General features: G+C 43.6%; 3 protein-coding genes and 2 long non-coding RNA genes across 8 annotated transcripts; 3 read left to right on the top strand and 2 right to left on the bottom strand.

Moving 5' to 3' along the window:
* The first annotated feature begins 96 nt into the window (after positions 1 to 96).
* On the top strand, positions 97 to 2549 carry LOC112278372 (uncharacterized). The gene is made up of 2 exons (XM_024511728.3): positions 97 to 1574; positions 2073 to 2549. The coding sequence occupies exons 1-2, from the start codon at positions 494 to 496 to the stop codon at positions 2282 to 2284; spliced, it is 1293 nt and encodes a 430-aa protein (XP_024367496.1). The 5' UTR covers positions 97 to 493; the 3' UTR covers positions 2285 to 2549.
* LOC141045039 (uncharacterized) lies at positions 1458 to 1914 on the bottom strand. Its single transcript, XR_012216951.2, has 2 exons — positions 1777 to 1914; positions 1458 to 1638 (listed from the first exon to the last, which is right to left on the bottom strand). It is a non-coding gene; the product is annotated as an uncharacterized LOC141045039 (long non-coding RNA).
* A 117-nt stretch (positions 2550 to 2666) lies between the features above and the next one.
* Positions 2667 to 4052, top strand: LOC149986262 (uncharacterized). Its single transcript, XR_016500989.1, has 3 exons — positions 2667 to 2965; positions 3259 to 3327; positions 3443 to 4052. It is a non-coding gene; the product is annotated as an uncharacterized LOC149986262 (long non-coding RNA).
* A 732-nt stretch (positions 4053 to 4784) lies between these two features.
* On the top strand, positions 4785 to 8442 carry LOC112278371 (uncharacterized). Its single transcript, XM_024511727.3, has 6 exons — positions 4785 to 5678; positions 5810 to 5961; positions 6238 to 6365; positions 6596 to 6699; positions 6897 to 7024; positions 7258 to 8442. The coding sequence occupies exons 1-6, from the start codon at positions 5327 to 5329 to the stop codon at positions 7804 to 7806; spliced, it is 1413 nt and encodes a 470-aa protein (XP_024367495.1). The 5' UTR covers positions 4785 to 5326; the 3' UTR covers positions 7807 to 8442.
* Positions 8443 to 8928: 486 nt separating this feature from the next.
* LOC112278373 (uncharacterized) lies at positions 8929 to 10847 on the bottom strand. Of its 4 annotated transcripts, XR_002968684.3 has the most exons (3): positions 10626 to 10847; positions 9398 to 10246; positions 9043 to 9227 (listed from the first exon to the last, which is right to left on the bottom strand). XR_002968684.3 is itself a non-coding variant. In XM_024511731.3 (2 exons), exon 2 carries the CDS (start codon positions 10164 to 10166, stop codon positions 9462 to 9464), a length of 705 nt encoding a protein of 234 aa, XP_024367499.1. In that variant the 5' UTR covers positions 10167 to 10246; positions 10636 to 10776; the 3' UTR covers positions 8929 to 9461. The 4 variants fall into 4 exon arrangements, 3 of the variants coding, with proteins under 3 accessions (XP_024367499.1, XP_024367498.1, XP_073388136.1); XM_024511731.3 differs by having other exon boundaries at positions 8929 to 10246; positions 10636 to 10776; XM_024511730.3 differs by having other exon boundaries at positions 8929 to 10246; positions 10630 to 10771.
* Between the last annotated feature and the right edge of the window lie 2174 nt (positions 10848 to 13021).

The raw sequence follows: 13021 nt of genomic DNA, 5'->3' as shown, positions 1-13021 counted from the left end.
TCGAAGATTAGATTACCCGGCCTCTTCAAATAAGAGCCAATCGCGCTATGGAGCCATAATCCGTGTCCCAACAATTGATGGCACTGCTAAAGATGTTGCAAGTTAACCTCAGCTGTTTTCCAACACTTCAAGCAGACCCAATTTTTCTCCAATAGATCATGTCCGTGTGTCGGAGGACGGTACTGATCCTAATTACCTTTGGAATTTTGGAGCGAAGATATCCATTCAGATCAGAGCCTCGGTGTCAACTTGCTTCCTCCACACCGCGAAAAGTGATAATTCTGATGGGTTTCGGATGACGAAGTCGTTCAGCAGTGAGCTTCGACTCTGTTGCAACATCCAATCCTAAGGTGTCTTGCAGTCCAAGGTGATCGACAGTAACCACCAGTCATCACGAGAGTGCGAGGAATCTGGAACATGAACTTCTCAAATTCTTGCGTTAGTCTGTATGGCGTAGCTAGGATTCTGTGACGCAAATTCCAGCGGCGCGGACATGGCGTCCTCAATTCATGTTGGGCAGTCGGTGTACTCTATCCGTGTAATCAAGGCAGCCTCTGCAGGGAAATACTGTGCAGCGGCAAGGAATTTGACAACGTTAGCTCTTCGTACTCGTAAGTCTGCGCGGCAATGTTGTAGAGGTTTAACTTCCCCTCATGTCTCGTTTACGAGATTGGAAAAGCAACAGAGTATTAGAGTCGGTGGCTCTTTCGAAAAACTTACAACCTTGCAGGTGCCGAAGAGATCATGTGCCTCTGGAGTCTGTTCCACTAGGGCTGGGATTAAGAAGAAGATAAAGAAAGCCTTGAATGATTTTGAAATTAGTTTGCAGGAAGAGAGCGCACCAAAGCTCAAGGATGTTCCCTTGAAGTTGGCTGTTTCTATGCCTCTTCGATTGGCATCGTTTGAGGGGCTTTTTCTCGTTGGCTGGGTGGCAAGCTTGAGGGGTTTACTGCCTGGGTCGCGTGGTTTCTTCGCTGCCGCGGATCTCATCCTCTGTAGTGTTATGTTGGCGAATTTTGCTGTCGAGTGGTACGCTTTGGAGCATAGCCGCAGTGAAATAGGTGAATTGCGTCGCGAAATAAATACTCGCAAAATTAAGGCGGCTGGTGCAGGCTTCCTTGAGACCGCTTTCTCCCTAGCCTTAAGTTTTATCCCTTTTGCAAATTTATTTATGTGGATGAGGTTTGCGAGTAAACAAAGGCATTTGCCAGCGAAGCCAAAAGCAGCACTCGTTGCAAGCGCTATGATCTATGAAGGGCCGCGTTTCTTCTCTCTTCTTTTGTTGATAAGCGGTGGATTACGAGTTTTTCTGCAAGTCGCTCTAGTGAGCAATGTTGCATTACTCTTTAGCGCATTGCACCGGCCTTTTGCGGAGGCCCGTGTTAAGAACGAAAAAATTCTCATGGAAGTGTCTAGATCTAAGAGAATAAGCGGCAAGAAGGGACAAGATCAAAAACCTAAGGAGAAGGAGATCAGTGCAGAGGAGAAGGAACGACTCGACCGATTGAGGGAGCTGCAGGAATTCGACATGCTTCTAGCGCAACGATCCTCCCCTGACACTGGGTTATTTTCTTGTAAGGCTTCGCTTGAACCTATCGCCCTCTTCCTCTTCGTTAGCCAACGATTGATGTTACCTAACTGTTCGGAATAGTTGCCTGTCAATGTCGGTTGAACATATGGAATCTCTTTCTGTAGCTACTCCCGACACAGGAAATATGACAAAAATCATAAGACACGAAATTTTTAAACAGAACATACTGTGGCTTTAGCACTCACCCAATGCAATAAGGTCGCTTGTGAATCTTGCACAGTGTGTACCATTGATACAGATCAGTGCGCGGAAAGGATGAATGGCTAGTTGAATTTGGACATGAGTTTAGCACGAGAAGATGGACACTGTCCCCATTAACATCACGCCTCGCCCATGATTGTTGTTGTCAAGGGGGCATGCAAGAAAAAAAATAATTCGGTTAGGACTTCCTTCCGGTTTGTTTCTTGTAATCCACCTCAACCAGCACACACATGTAACGGAAATGTCAACCTGACAAGGGGGTTTGATCGCAAATTTGCAGCTAAGCCCAAGGAATGGTCCGTCGGAGAGACAATGGAGTGGCTAGGTCAGCAAGGGCTTGCAAGATATGCAACCATATTTGTAGAGAATAACATCGATGGCGAGGTGCTTCTGCAGCTCAGTAATGACGACCTCCGTGATGAGCTTAAGATCCAAAGCTTTGGTGATCGGAAAAAGCTGGAGATACTCATACAGCAACTGAAGGATAGATGAGCACCAACGCAATCAGGATGTAAGATGGTATCAGTCGGGTGCTGCATCCTTATTGTTCCTGTATATATCGTCAGTTTTATATAGTAGAGGTTTTAGGGTTTACTTTGGCAAGTACCAAAGCTCTCGAGTTACGCTCTCGTTGCCAATTACACTACTGAATTAGAGTATTGTGAGAGGCGATGCTACCTGTGTATCAGTTAACTAGTTAAGGCTGGATCATGAAGTATCTTTCACGCTCGGGTTTAATGAAGATGATTTTACTCCATTGCATGTGCCTAGCATAGCCCGCTCTAGTTTTTTCGAGTCTGCATTTTGAACAGTCTTGACCGTCCCTTTGTGTGGGTTTCTTTGGAAGTGATTCCTAACGATAACACAGCAACAGAACATGATGTTGTAGCAAGCGTCACCAGCGAAGACTTTGATGCCCTGACGTGCGAGCCTGGTTCATTGGGGACGTATGCGGCGATGGTATCCAGCACGAGCGAATTCACGATGAAGCACTTCGTCACGGCTTTTCCATGGCTGACACTCAAAACTCCCTACGTTTTTGCTGTAGGATGAAATCGCGATCTGATTTGATTCCTCTGCAGGACAATGTCTAATTAATACTGAGGGCATATTCCATCATCCCCCATCTTCGACGACGCCACACTGCTTGCTTCCCCCCCGAATCCACAGCAGGTTGGAAGTCCCTTACAAAAATATTGACCCAAATCAAGCTGGAAATACTTTTGCTACTGTAAAAAGTTGAAGGTAGTAAAATTAGGTGATCGACTAGGATCACATCAAACAAAACTCTGTGTGATCGTTGCACATGGTTTACGCTGCTTCACAATTTGTTGTCAGGCACTTGATGAATTATTTCAGATTGTATTCCTACATACTTGCGTATTCACCCACAAAATACAGCACAGCGACTCTCGATTTCTAATCTAATTTGCTCGTTCATGTCCCTGAACTTCGCCAACTACCAGGTGAGGCAATCTACTGCGCCGGAAAGATTCCCTACAGCTTCTGCACAGGCTCCGGTAGACGTCACCAATGTAATACGAGCTTAGTATCATTGGTTTTGAATTCATGTGGTGGGGGAATCAAGCTTGATGGAGTTCTGACATCCGGTCGATTCGTGGGATACTCTAACCAGGTGTCTATTTACAGGTGTGGATGTTTCCGGTGCGGATTTTGCAAACTTCTATGAAAGTCCAGGAGCTTTAGTCTGCATCAGAGAGTGGAAACGAACAGCATTTATGCTCTCCTACCCACTGATGAGAGACATGGGAAATTTGTTATGGAGTCACACCTTATTTAGAGACCTAACGACAAAGCGTCGCTTTCGGCAAGAAATGTTTTGGGAAGTGGACTGAAAACCACATAAGGAAACGTGAGACAGGGTCCATCTGATTTGTAGGAAAAATGAATGAAAGGTCCGCAAGGGATTGTGGGTGACTAGCACCAGACCACATGTTGAAGCATGATTTGGAGTTTTTATGGCCTCAGGAGACAGTCGAGGGTGAAAGAATGATGCTATGTGGCCAGTTCCACGTAGCGGAATTCGAATAAGCATCCATCACTGCTTGAAATCGAGCCCGCTTGCGCCAAAAATGTCGTGGAAACTGGGATCTTCTCGGGAATTTTTTTATGCTGTTTTATCGCAATTGTGTACTTTATTGTTTGTTGCATCAATGCATTTTGGCTTACATATTTGATACTCCTTGTAACGTACACGATGGAGAACTTGCAATAAAATCTCACATTCTCGTTTGCGTAATTTAACATTCAGGGTCAGCCAGTTGTAAAATTTATTACGACATAGTCGACATACTTGACTGATGATTTCAAAGCCAGATAATTTAATCCTAGAAGAAATATTCGGAGGAATGGGATCTGTGGAGCCAATGGAGGAAATCTTGAGGAGCACCGCGCTTGCAACGGATGGAGATGGAGCCCAAAATCCAAGTCATGGCGAGGAAATTCACCCAAACTGTGAAATCCACGTCGCAAGGATGGGAATGCAAGTTACCTAGTTGTGCGATGGGTGCCACCATATTAAAGTGGAGGAATTTCCAGCAGACCCAGATTTTTTCGCCAGTTAATTTCTACTTTTCGCATCGACACGCGACGTAAAGTTGACGGAAACATGGAGGGGGAGGATTTGAAGGGAGGTGTTGAGCTAGGGAGGCGACGGAACGACTTCCGGATGTGGATCCGACGAAGTAGAATCGTGAGTTTGAGGCCGAAGTGTACCGTGGAAACGGTAGGCATGTGGTAGCCGGGCGACGTGGCCCGCACCTGGATCAGAAACTAGTGCGCGGTGCTGCCATCGTTGCCTTCACACAATCGACCGTCTCTTGGTTTGCTGTTCTTCCTCACTCCTGTGGGCATAATTGTTTGTGGGTCCCCTGACCTTTCTGACCTGGAGTTTTCCTCTTCCTCTCACTGCCATCTTTCTTCAACACCTAAAGCCTTTCAGCAAACCCAACTCAACCTATTGTGGCATTGTTCGTGTATTAATGTACACCTTCGCCCCTCCTGGCCACCTCAAGCGTCAACTCAATCCTAGTCGTGGCCCATTGTTTTCAATTCAAAGTTGTAATTCGTACCTTTCTAGAGTTATCGTTTTTCAGCACTCACCTGTCGATCCTTCTACGAATGCAGTGCAGCTATTGTCATTCATAAGGAAATTTGAAGAGATTGAGTACAGTGAGCCTGAGGATAAGGTTGTTTGGAGGCCGATTTCAGTTAAGCGGGTACACTGGTAGCGATTGCAGAGGGTGTGCTTTGAACGTGGTTGAGGATAGGAGAGGGAGCTATCACTTGATTTTACGCTGTTGCTGGGAGACTTTAGGGGAGAGCTAATATTCTTCGAAAGCTGCGTATGGTGGTAGCTGTCGCGGAGCGTTTGTACTTTTGAGGAATTCTTGGGTTGTGGATTATTTTTGAGCTGTTCTGGGGATTTCAGAGAAGGAAGTGCTATACAGTGGGTGATGCAAGCTCTCTAAAGTTGATCCCGGAACAAGATTTTCCAATCTGATTGGAAAACTGATGGCCATGGCCGCTCTGTCGTGCACCGGGTTGCCCGTGACGTCCTCATTGGCAGCTTCTCACATTGAATGTAGCACTAGTGCATATTCTGTCTCTAGGGACGTGAAGCCGAGCGCGAGCGTAAGCAGGGCTGCAATGGAGCCGTGCGTTGTTTGCATGCCTCCATCCGCTTCCGCTTCACGTATTCCGCTAGGACTGGGCAAGACGACTGGTTTATATGGCAGTCACAGAATTGAGGATAGGAGCAGATATCGGCTTCAGATTGTGCAGCAGGCTGCGCCACCGACTGTGAGTTTTACAGAGAGGAACTTCATGAAGAACTTGGAGACAGGCACTGTTCCTGAATTATCTGGTACTCAATTCTTTTCTGCCTATTCTCAGCAGCTAGTATTTGAAGTCATTTTGCTCGATCAATAATCATAAGATGGTGAAAAGTGTTGCAGTATTTTTTAACCCGTTGGACACTGTACCGGATGATCGCAGAATTGAGTGCTACAGGGCGGAAGGGTACGAGTGGTGTTGTACCCTCTTTGCCAAAGGTAGACAGCCCCAGAGGAAAGCCAAAATTAACCCTAGCAGATCTTGTAGCTCCCGTTTCAGATGACCTGCAGCTCCTGAACGATAACTTGCAAAAGGTTAATACTCCCAGTTCATTCCTTGTATCGTGAGCTTTCTTTACTTCCTGTACAGATATTGATCTTGAGCTGTAACGACTTTTGATTACAGAGTGCGTATGTTTTTATAAAACAATCATTCACTTGATTTAATAGTGATTGGCATAATTCACTCACCAGTTGTTTTCATGCGGGAAGTTCAGCAGGGAGTTTTCTCTAGGATATTGAATTCTTTGGTTGTATCCAGATTCTAGTTGTTTTTAATCAGAGGCGTTGAATGGAAACTGTTTGTGACAGATTGTAGGTGCTGACAATCCTATGCTGATGGCAGCAGCCAAGCAAATTTTTGGTGCTGGTGGCAAGCGAATGAGGCCTGCTTTAGTATTTCTCGTCTCTAGAGCAACTTGCCAGCTCTCCAATATACAGTATGTTTTTGTCGTTATCCCCTTAACGATCTAGAGTGCTTGTTGGATCCTGGTTATATTCTTTAATCTGTGCCCTAAGCTCCACATTTAGAGAGATCAACGTTCTGAATTATGATGAATAGACATAGAAATAATGCCTTCCAGGGTTTGGCGCCTTTTTTTTTATTATTTTTAAATTAATCCTTTTTCAAATTGAATTTGGTAGCTAACTATTGCCCGCCTGTATGCAGGGAGTTGCGACCACAACATAGACGCTTAGCAGAAATTACCGAAATGATTCACACTGCCAGTTTGATCCATGACGATGTTTTAGATGAGAGTGATACAAGGCGTGGTGGGTACTTCCTGTCTGACTTTATGACTCTGGGACAATGAATTATCGACAACTACATCCTAGACGCTATCGAATAGAAATTCATTGCTAGCCAGTGTACTGTGATCATACTGAACTCTTTTTTTAAGGTGAACAACGGGTTTCCACTGCAATTACCTCGATGTCATCAGCAGACTAACACAACCTGCTTTCTACAGGCAAGGAAACTGTACATCAAACGTTTGGAACACGAGTTGCTGTATTAGCTGGTGACTTCATGTTTGCGCAGTCATCTTGGTATCTAGCTAACCTCGACAATCTGGAAGTTATCAAACTTATCAGTCAGGTAGACAAATTTTCTTCTTAACCTATTGATCACTTGGGTATCTTTTTTTTTTTTTTTTTTTCTCCCTGGATTTGGTTGTACTCAAAAAACTCTCTTTGTCTACTTTTCGTTGGGAACAGAATAACAAGGCGCTCTATTCTGCTACTCACTCTCCTCGGATCTTGAAGAGGTGTATTGGGCTCTGGCCTTGGTAATGTCTGATTGTTTTGCAATTCCTGTACTTGTCCTGACAGGTGATTAGAGATTTCGCTAGTGGAGAGATCAAGCAAGCCCAAAACTTGTTTGATACCGAGGTGACACTGCAAAACTATTTAGACAAGAGTTACTATAAGACTGCATCTCTTATAGCCTCAAGCACGAAATCTGCTGCCATTTTCAGTGACTCCACCTCTAGCGTGTCCAACCAAATGTTCGATTATGGGATGCACTTAGGTCTGGCCTTCCAAGTAGTGGACGACATTCTGGACTTCACACAAACATCAGAGCAGCTGGGGAAACCCGCTGGGAGTGACCTGTCCAAAGGCAACCTCACTGCACCCGTTTTGTTTGCATTGGAGAAAGAGCCTGAGCTGCGGGAGCTAATCGATTCCGAATTCACCGAAGAAGGGTCTTTGGAAGCCGCGATTTCTCTTGTGCACCGAGGCGGTGGCATTGACAGAGCGCGTGCGCTCGCCCAGGAGCAAGGCAATCTGGCGAAAAAATCCCTGGAATGTTTGCCTCAAGGAGACACCCGGCGATCGTTAGAGAAGATGGTGGATTATGTCTTGGAGCGTATATACTAGGAGCGTGTGAAGAACTAATTTGATGACTTCCCTGGTTAATTTTCCATCTGTAACAATAGTTTGATCCCCCCCCCCCCATTTTTTTGTTTTTTTTCCTACCTCCACTTCCCATTTTCTTTTTTTCTTTCTTTTGTGTAACTTAAATTCATTGGTTTTGCCAAAAGGCAGCGTGTCACCAATATAAGCACACGGTATAACCTCGACAGACGACCTGATTTCCTGCGTTCAATGCATCGTTATAATATCACTGGGATTAACGCTATCTTCTGCTGCTGGGTTGGTTAGCGATGGGAGAGCAGTTGAAAAGAGTTTATCTCTTGGGTCTTCCCAGCAGCGATCTATTCTCGTTCGGATAGATTTACTCAGCATTTTTCAATCAAAAAGAAACTTTCTTGTCATCCCAGTTCACTCGTGTGTCACAAAAACGAGGATCTCTAGCCTCATAGTTATATTCGTTCTCGTTGGAGAGATGTGGACTCGCACCCAGTATATGGGATCAAAGTGCCTGTATATTTGTGCTAGATTTTTTTACTATTAGTTTCACGTAGCATGACTTGATCACGTCCATGTCTAGGTGCTAAGCATGCGTGCGACCATTATTATTATTAATATATAACATTCATTAACCGTCCATAACCGTTTCCATGATCATGCACTCTTGTTATACTTTGCTACAGAATGATTCTTCATATCTGCAACCTGACTCGCATAGAGATATTTAACCTAAGAACATAAGTGATTTTGAACATGTTGACACGCAATCTAACGAAGTGGTCCTGAGGTGAGAGCTGCCGGACAGGAATCATGAAAAGAACTGTTTCCAAATATCTGGATCACAAACACGTAGCGCTCCCTTACCGAATAAAGTACAGTTCCCGACAGGATCAATGACAAGGTGTTGCGTGGCACACGACTTCACTCATCCCGTATCATCTGGAGGACTTCGCCAGTAATCATTGTGATACAAAATAGATAAATAGATAAATAAATAAACTAGATCAAGTCATAGCAATTATTTCCAGAACAAATACAGCTTACAGTTGAAGTAACGGTATTAAAACCCGGAAAGATTACACCTATGCGTAGGGAAAAGAAGTGATTACAATCCTCAGAGATGTGATGTGTATTTACAACCAGAAATAGCTTTATTTGAAGTTGAGAGATCAGAAGTAATCTCTTCAAGTAACAAGACAAACTGGCATTTCAACTTACAAATTGCTGATTGAAAGGACACTATTTTGTTTTTTTTTTTAAAGATATATATATTTTTTATCTAATTAACTGTACAGATACGAATTACATGAAACGGCACCTTGGGGCTGGTCCGATGAGTTGGATCACGAATGCTCCCAGAATCAGGCATTGCTCAAACGAAGTCTCCATAGTTGCCCTCGTCTTGATTGTGTCGAGAGATCCTTGCACTGAGAGCACTTGGATGGTCGTCATGAACACCAATGAACTCCAGCAAGTTCAAAGTTATTACTTAAACAAAGCCTTCGCGAGCAAGTAATACATCAAATTCCAATTTCATTGAGATGTAGTGGTAACCGATGCATGTGTGAACTTTTCAGGGAGTGACAGGATGAAATACCGAAGATCCCTGACTGAAAGAATTTCTTCGAAGGAATGTTGCTAACTCATCCAATTCTGTGTATTTACACGGCGATTTCAGCCCCTACTAAAGACCAATCGTCTTCCCAATCGCCCAGGCTAGACTTATCGGCGTCTGAGAGCTCAATGCCTGACCAGCTGTCGGAACACTCCGCCACACTTGACGGTGAGCACTCTGATTCAATTTCAGTTTTGAACACCTCGAACTCGTTCTTGAAGGTTTCGAAATCTGGTGCTTCGGCACCGATGCTGTCACCATCGCAACCTTGAAGAGTACCGTGCGATTCGCGTGCTTCCTGACTATCGAGGAGTTCCTTGTGAGCCTCCTGACGCACTATTTTGTCTTCCGAAGCCTCTTGGATGTGCTCCAAAGCAATGTCAAGCAGAACAGAGATCGAGAGATCCCATCCCTCCGCCTCCTTTCTGTAATTTCCACCATCTTTAGCTTCAACATCCTCATCATCGGATGCCCAGTCCGTATCAGCATCCCATTTCAGACCATGCCGTGCGATTTTGCGGGAGACATTGCGACGAGAAGAAAGCGAAGAAGGTTTGCACACGCGCCAATCAGACAGCAGATGAGTGCTGGGAATATCAGACACGAGTCTCTTGATCCTTCCTTTGCCCTTCCCTCTCGATTTATTTAAGGGCAGAGAATCGTGACACTTCAAGCATCCAACAACCTTACACTTTCCCGTCAATCTGGAATGATTTGTAGGTTTGCCAGAAACACGACCTTCCCTCCTCATACTGCCTCTGCGTCTATTTCCGCGCCGCACTGCCCACACCTTGTTCTGGTTCCTAGCTTGCCTCTATCCGTCACACAGTCCTTCGGACAGAAAAAAAATAAAAATAAAAAAGGCTGCAGATAAGGTAGCGACACTACTTTGGGACGATACAATCGTGCTTGATAATCAGAATAGAATTGAATGCAGCAATTTAGCGCAAATTTACAACGACTTCTTAACATCAAAAAACATTGAGGGGGAGGGGAGGGTGGCGGCGGGTGGGAGAGAGAGAGAGAGAGAGAGATGGAGAGAGGGACAGAGACAGAGACCAAATAAAAACCAACTCAATAAACAAAATTAAGGATAAAGCGTATCAAGGTTGTTGACGCCGCGACACCTATCTTTCACGAGAAGTCAAAGAAGACTTCTGGAAGACGTAGCGCACACAAAGAGCACCAGAATTAAGCGGCGGAATCTTACGTACACATACACGTTATTAGGTGTAATGCGATATCGCCAACATTACATGACCGCACGAAGTTGCTTGGAACAGCAAGCTTCGCCACAGTCACTAGTAGTAACAGCTAATCCTGCTTCGCTTGCAAATTGCACTTGCAATCCCTGATTGTGTCACAGCCTTCCTCTCCAATTGCGTGGGATTCAAGAAAGTGAGGAGCGTGTAGCGGGCTCCAGCCTTAACTTGTCAGTTTGCAGTTACAGCGTCTCCAAATGGCATCCACAGCATCACATCGAAGTTTGACTGTCCGCAGTGTGCCTTCAAGTCATCTCTCTCCCACTATTGCAGCACCTTCCGCATAGTTGGATGCCACTCCGGGATTCCTTCTCACCGTTGCCATTCATCGAGCTTCCCTGTTTTAACCTCTCAACTAACTTACGATCAATCTTTGATTCAATTCTGAATCCACTGTGTAACGAGGAATTCTCTAATTATAGATAAATTGAGTGGATCGTCGACATTACCGATGCATAAATAAAAAGCCTGACGGGAATTAACCGAAGTCGATTTCAGAAAAAAGGAAAAGAAAACAAGTGCTTAGTGAATTCACATGCAACAAAGAATATAAGGCAGTTGCCACTAGTTAATCCCAAAACATGAGGAGACCGTAATCGCTCTTCTTCAAGCATTTCCCCGAACGTAGTCCAAATCCTTCCAAATTTCCGCCACTTTTGACTGAAATGCGACCAATTATCAGAGAAAGTCGATAGTTATTAAGAGGGACAAAAAAAAATTCTGACAAGGAAGACCACATCGGTGAAGAGAAAAACTGTTCCCAAGAAATGTACCGAAACGTCGGGTAAATTGGTGGAATACGTCGTTCAATCTGATTCAAAGCCTCCCGATCGGGCGAAGCTCCAATCGCGATACTCCGCTGAATGATTTTACATGAAACCGAAACGCACGATCCAATCAAATCACTGGCCGTCGGTTACGATGGGGTGCAATCAGTTTGTGGCCACTTGAAACTTTCATGTACGTGGCGTAACTTCACACCAGCCTAAACTCTTACTTCCAGCAGCTTCAGATGGAAAACTCTTCGAAGAATTGGCCTTCAATCCGGCTTCAAGTTTTGTTAGTGTCATTTGAAGGGTCACCTCTCCCGTGGCGCCATCGCAGTCATCTGAATCATCGGTTGCTCAAGCATAGCCGCGTTAATTTTGCAAAGGTGCCGCTGACTTAGCGTCGACCTACGTAACTCTCGCCCTTCGACTGCCGGATCAGCACAGCGAAACTTCTCCTACATTTTGACGTTTTAAGCGGATGAGGAACCAGTTACTTTTCGATACGTCGACATTACTCGGGAATATTCTTTATAGATTGTTCATTCTGGAATGAAGGCCTGCATGTGCCATGGACAAGTCCCCATCCGAGGGGGTCAGAACCCGCGCTAGAACTCAATTAGGAATTAATCAATCAGGGAGGCATATTCCCTTCTAGAGCTCCTGATGATACGCATATTTTTATCGAGACTGGATTGATGAATGATAAATCTGAATTTGGATGAATGTCGCGGTACATCCTCTGGACTTATAATGTACCGTTGTAGTCTGCCACCTGTACATGAGTATCCGTTAAACACTGGCGGGTATCAATTGCAGCGCCGGATAGTCTACCATGAATAAAACATAATGTTCATGGTTTTAATTTATTTTTATTTAATTTTTTGTGTGGACATAGTTGGGTTATGTTTGTTGCTTTGATCAATAAATGGAGCAAGAGAACAAGATTACTTATGCTCTAATATTTCTTCAAAGCAAACTTACAATTATAAATCATGATACAATGTGGCATCCAATATATTTGAGTAATCTTCATATGATATGTATATGATAAGACCATTGCAAGAAACATTATTGGAACAATAAATTGTCATCTCTTTTCTAATTTTTAATAATCTTTTCAAATCCATGACTTGTTTCATCATCTTATAATTGTGTATACTTGGTTATATTATTTTTGTATTTTTGTGCACATGTTTTTTCATATCATGCAACTATATTTAAGAATATTAGACCAAATAGTTTGTCTTATTTTTGCATCACTCCATTTTCTTATTTTAAAGATCAAAGCATTTATTTGCATTCAAATAATCTATCTGCACATTAGCCAAGATCTTTTAAGTTTAGAAGGTCTTTAATAGTGAAAATAGCTTGTTCCTAGAAAAAGGTCTTTTACAATTTTTATCTATATTTATAAGATCTATTTTGTGTAGAAAAAAAAGTGACTTGACTTTGTATTTTACAAGCTGATATGAAATAGAAAAATTTAAAATGAATTGTTTAATTTATACAAGAGATATAGAGGATACATTGAGAAGATATGTTTAGGTTGACTTATGCTCTTTAAGTATTAACTA

The sequence above is a fragment of the Physcomitrium patens genome, chromosome 25, assembly GCF_059467195.1.
Source record: "Physcomitrium patens ecotype Gransden chromosome 25, ASM5946719v1, whole genome shotgun sequence".
NCBI classification, from domain to species: domain Eukaryota; kingdom Viridiplantae; phylum Streptophyta; class Bryopsida; order Funariales; family Funariaceae; genus Physcomitrium; species Physcomitrium patens.
The sequence above is the reverse complement of the archived record's forward strand: the minus strand, read 5'-3'. Positions and strand labels throughout refer to the sequence as shown.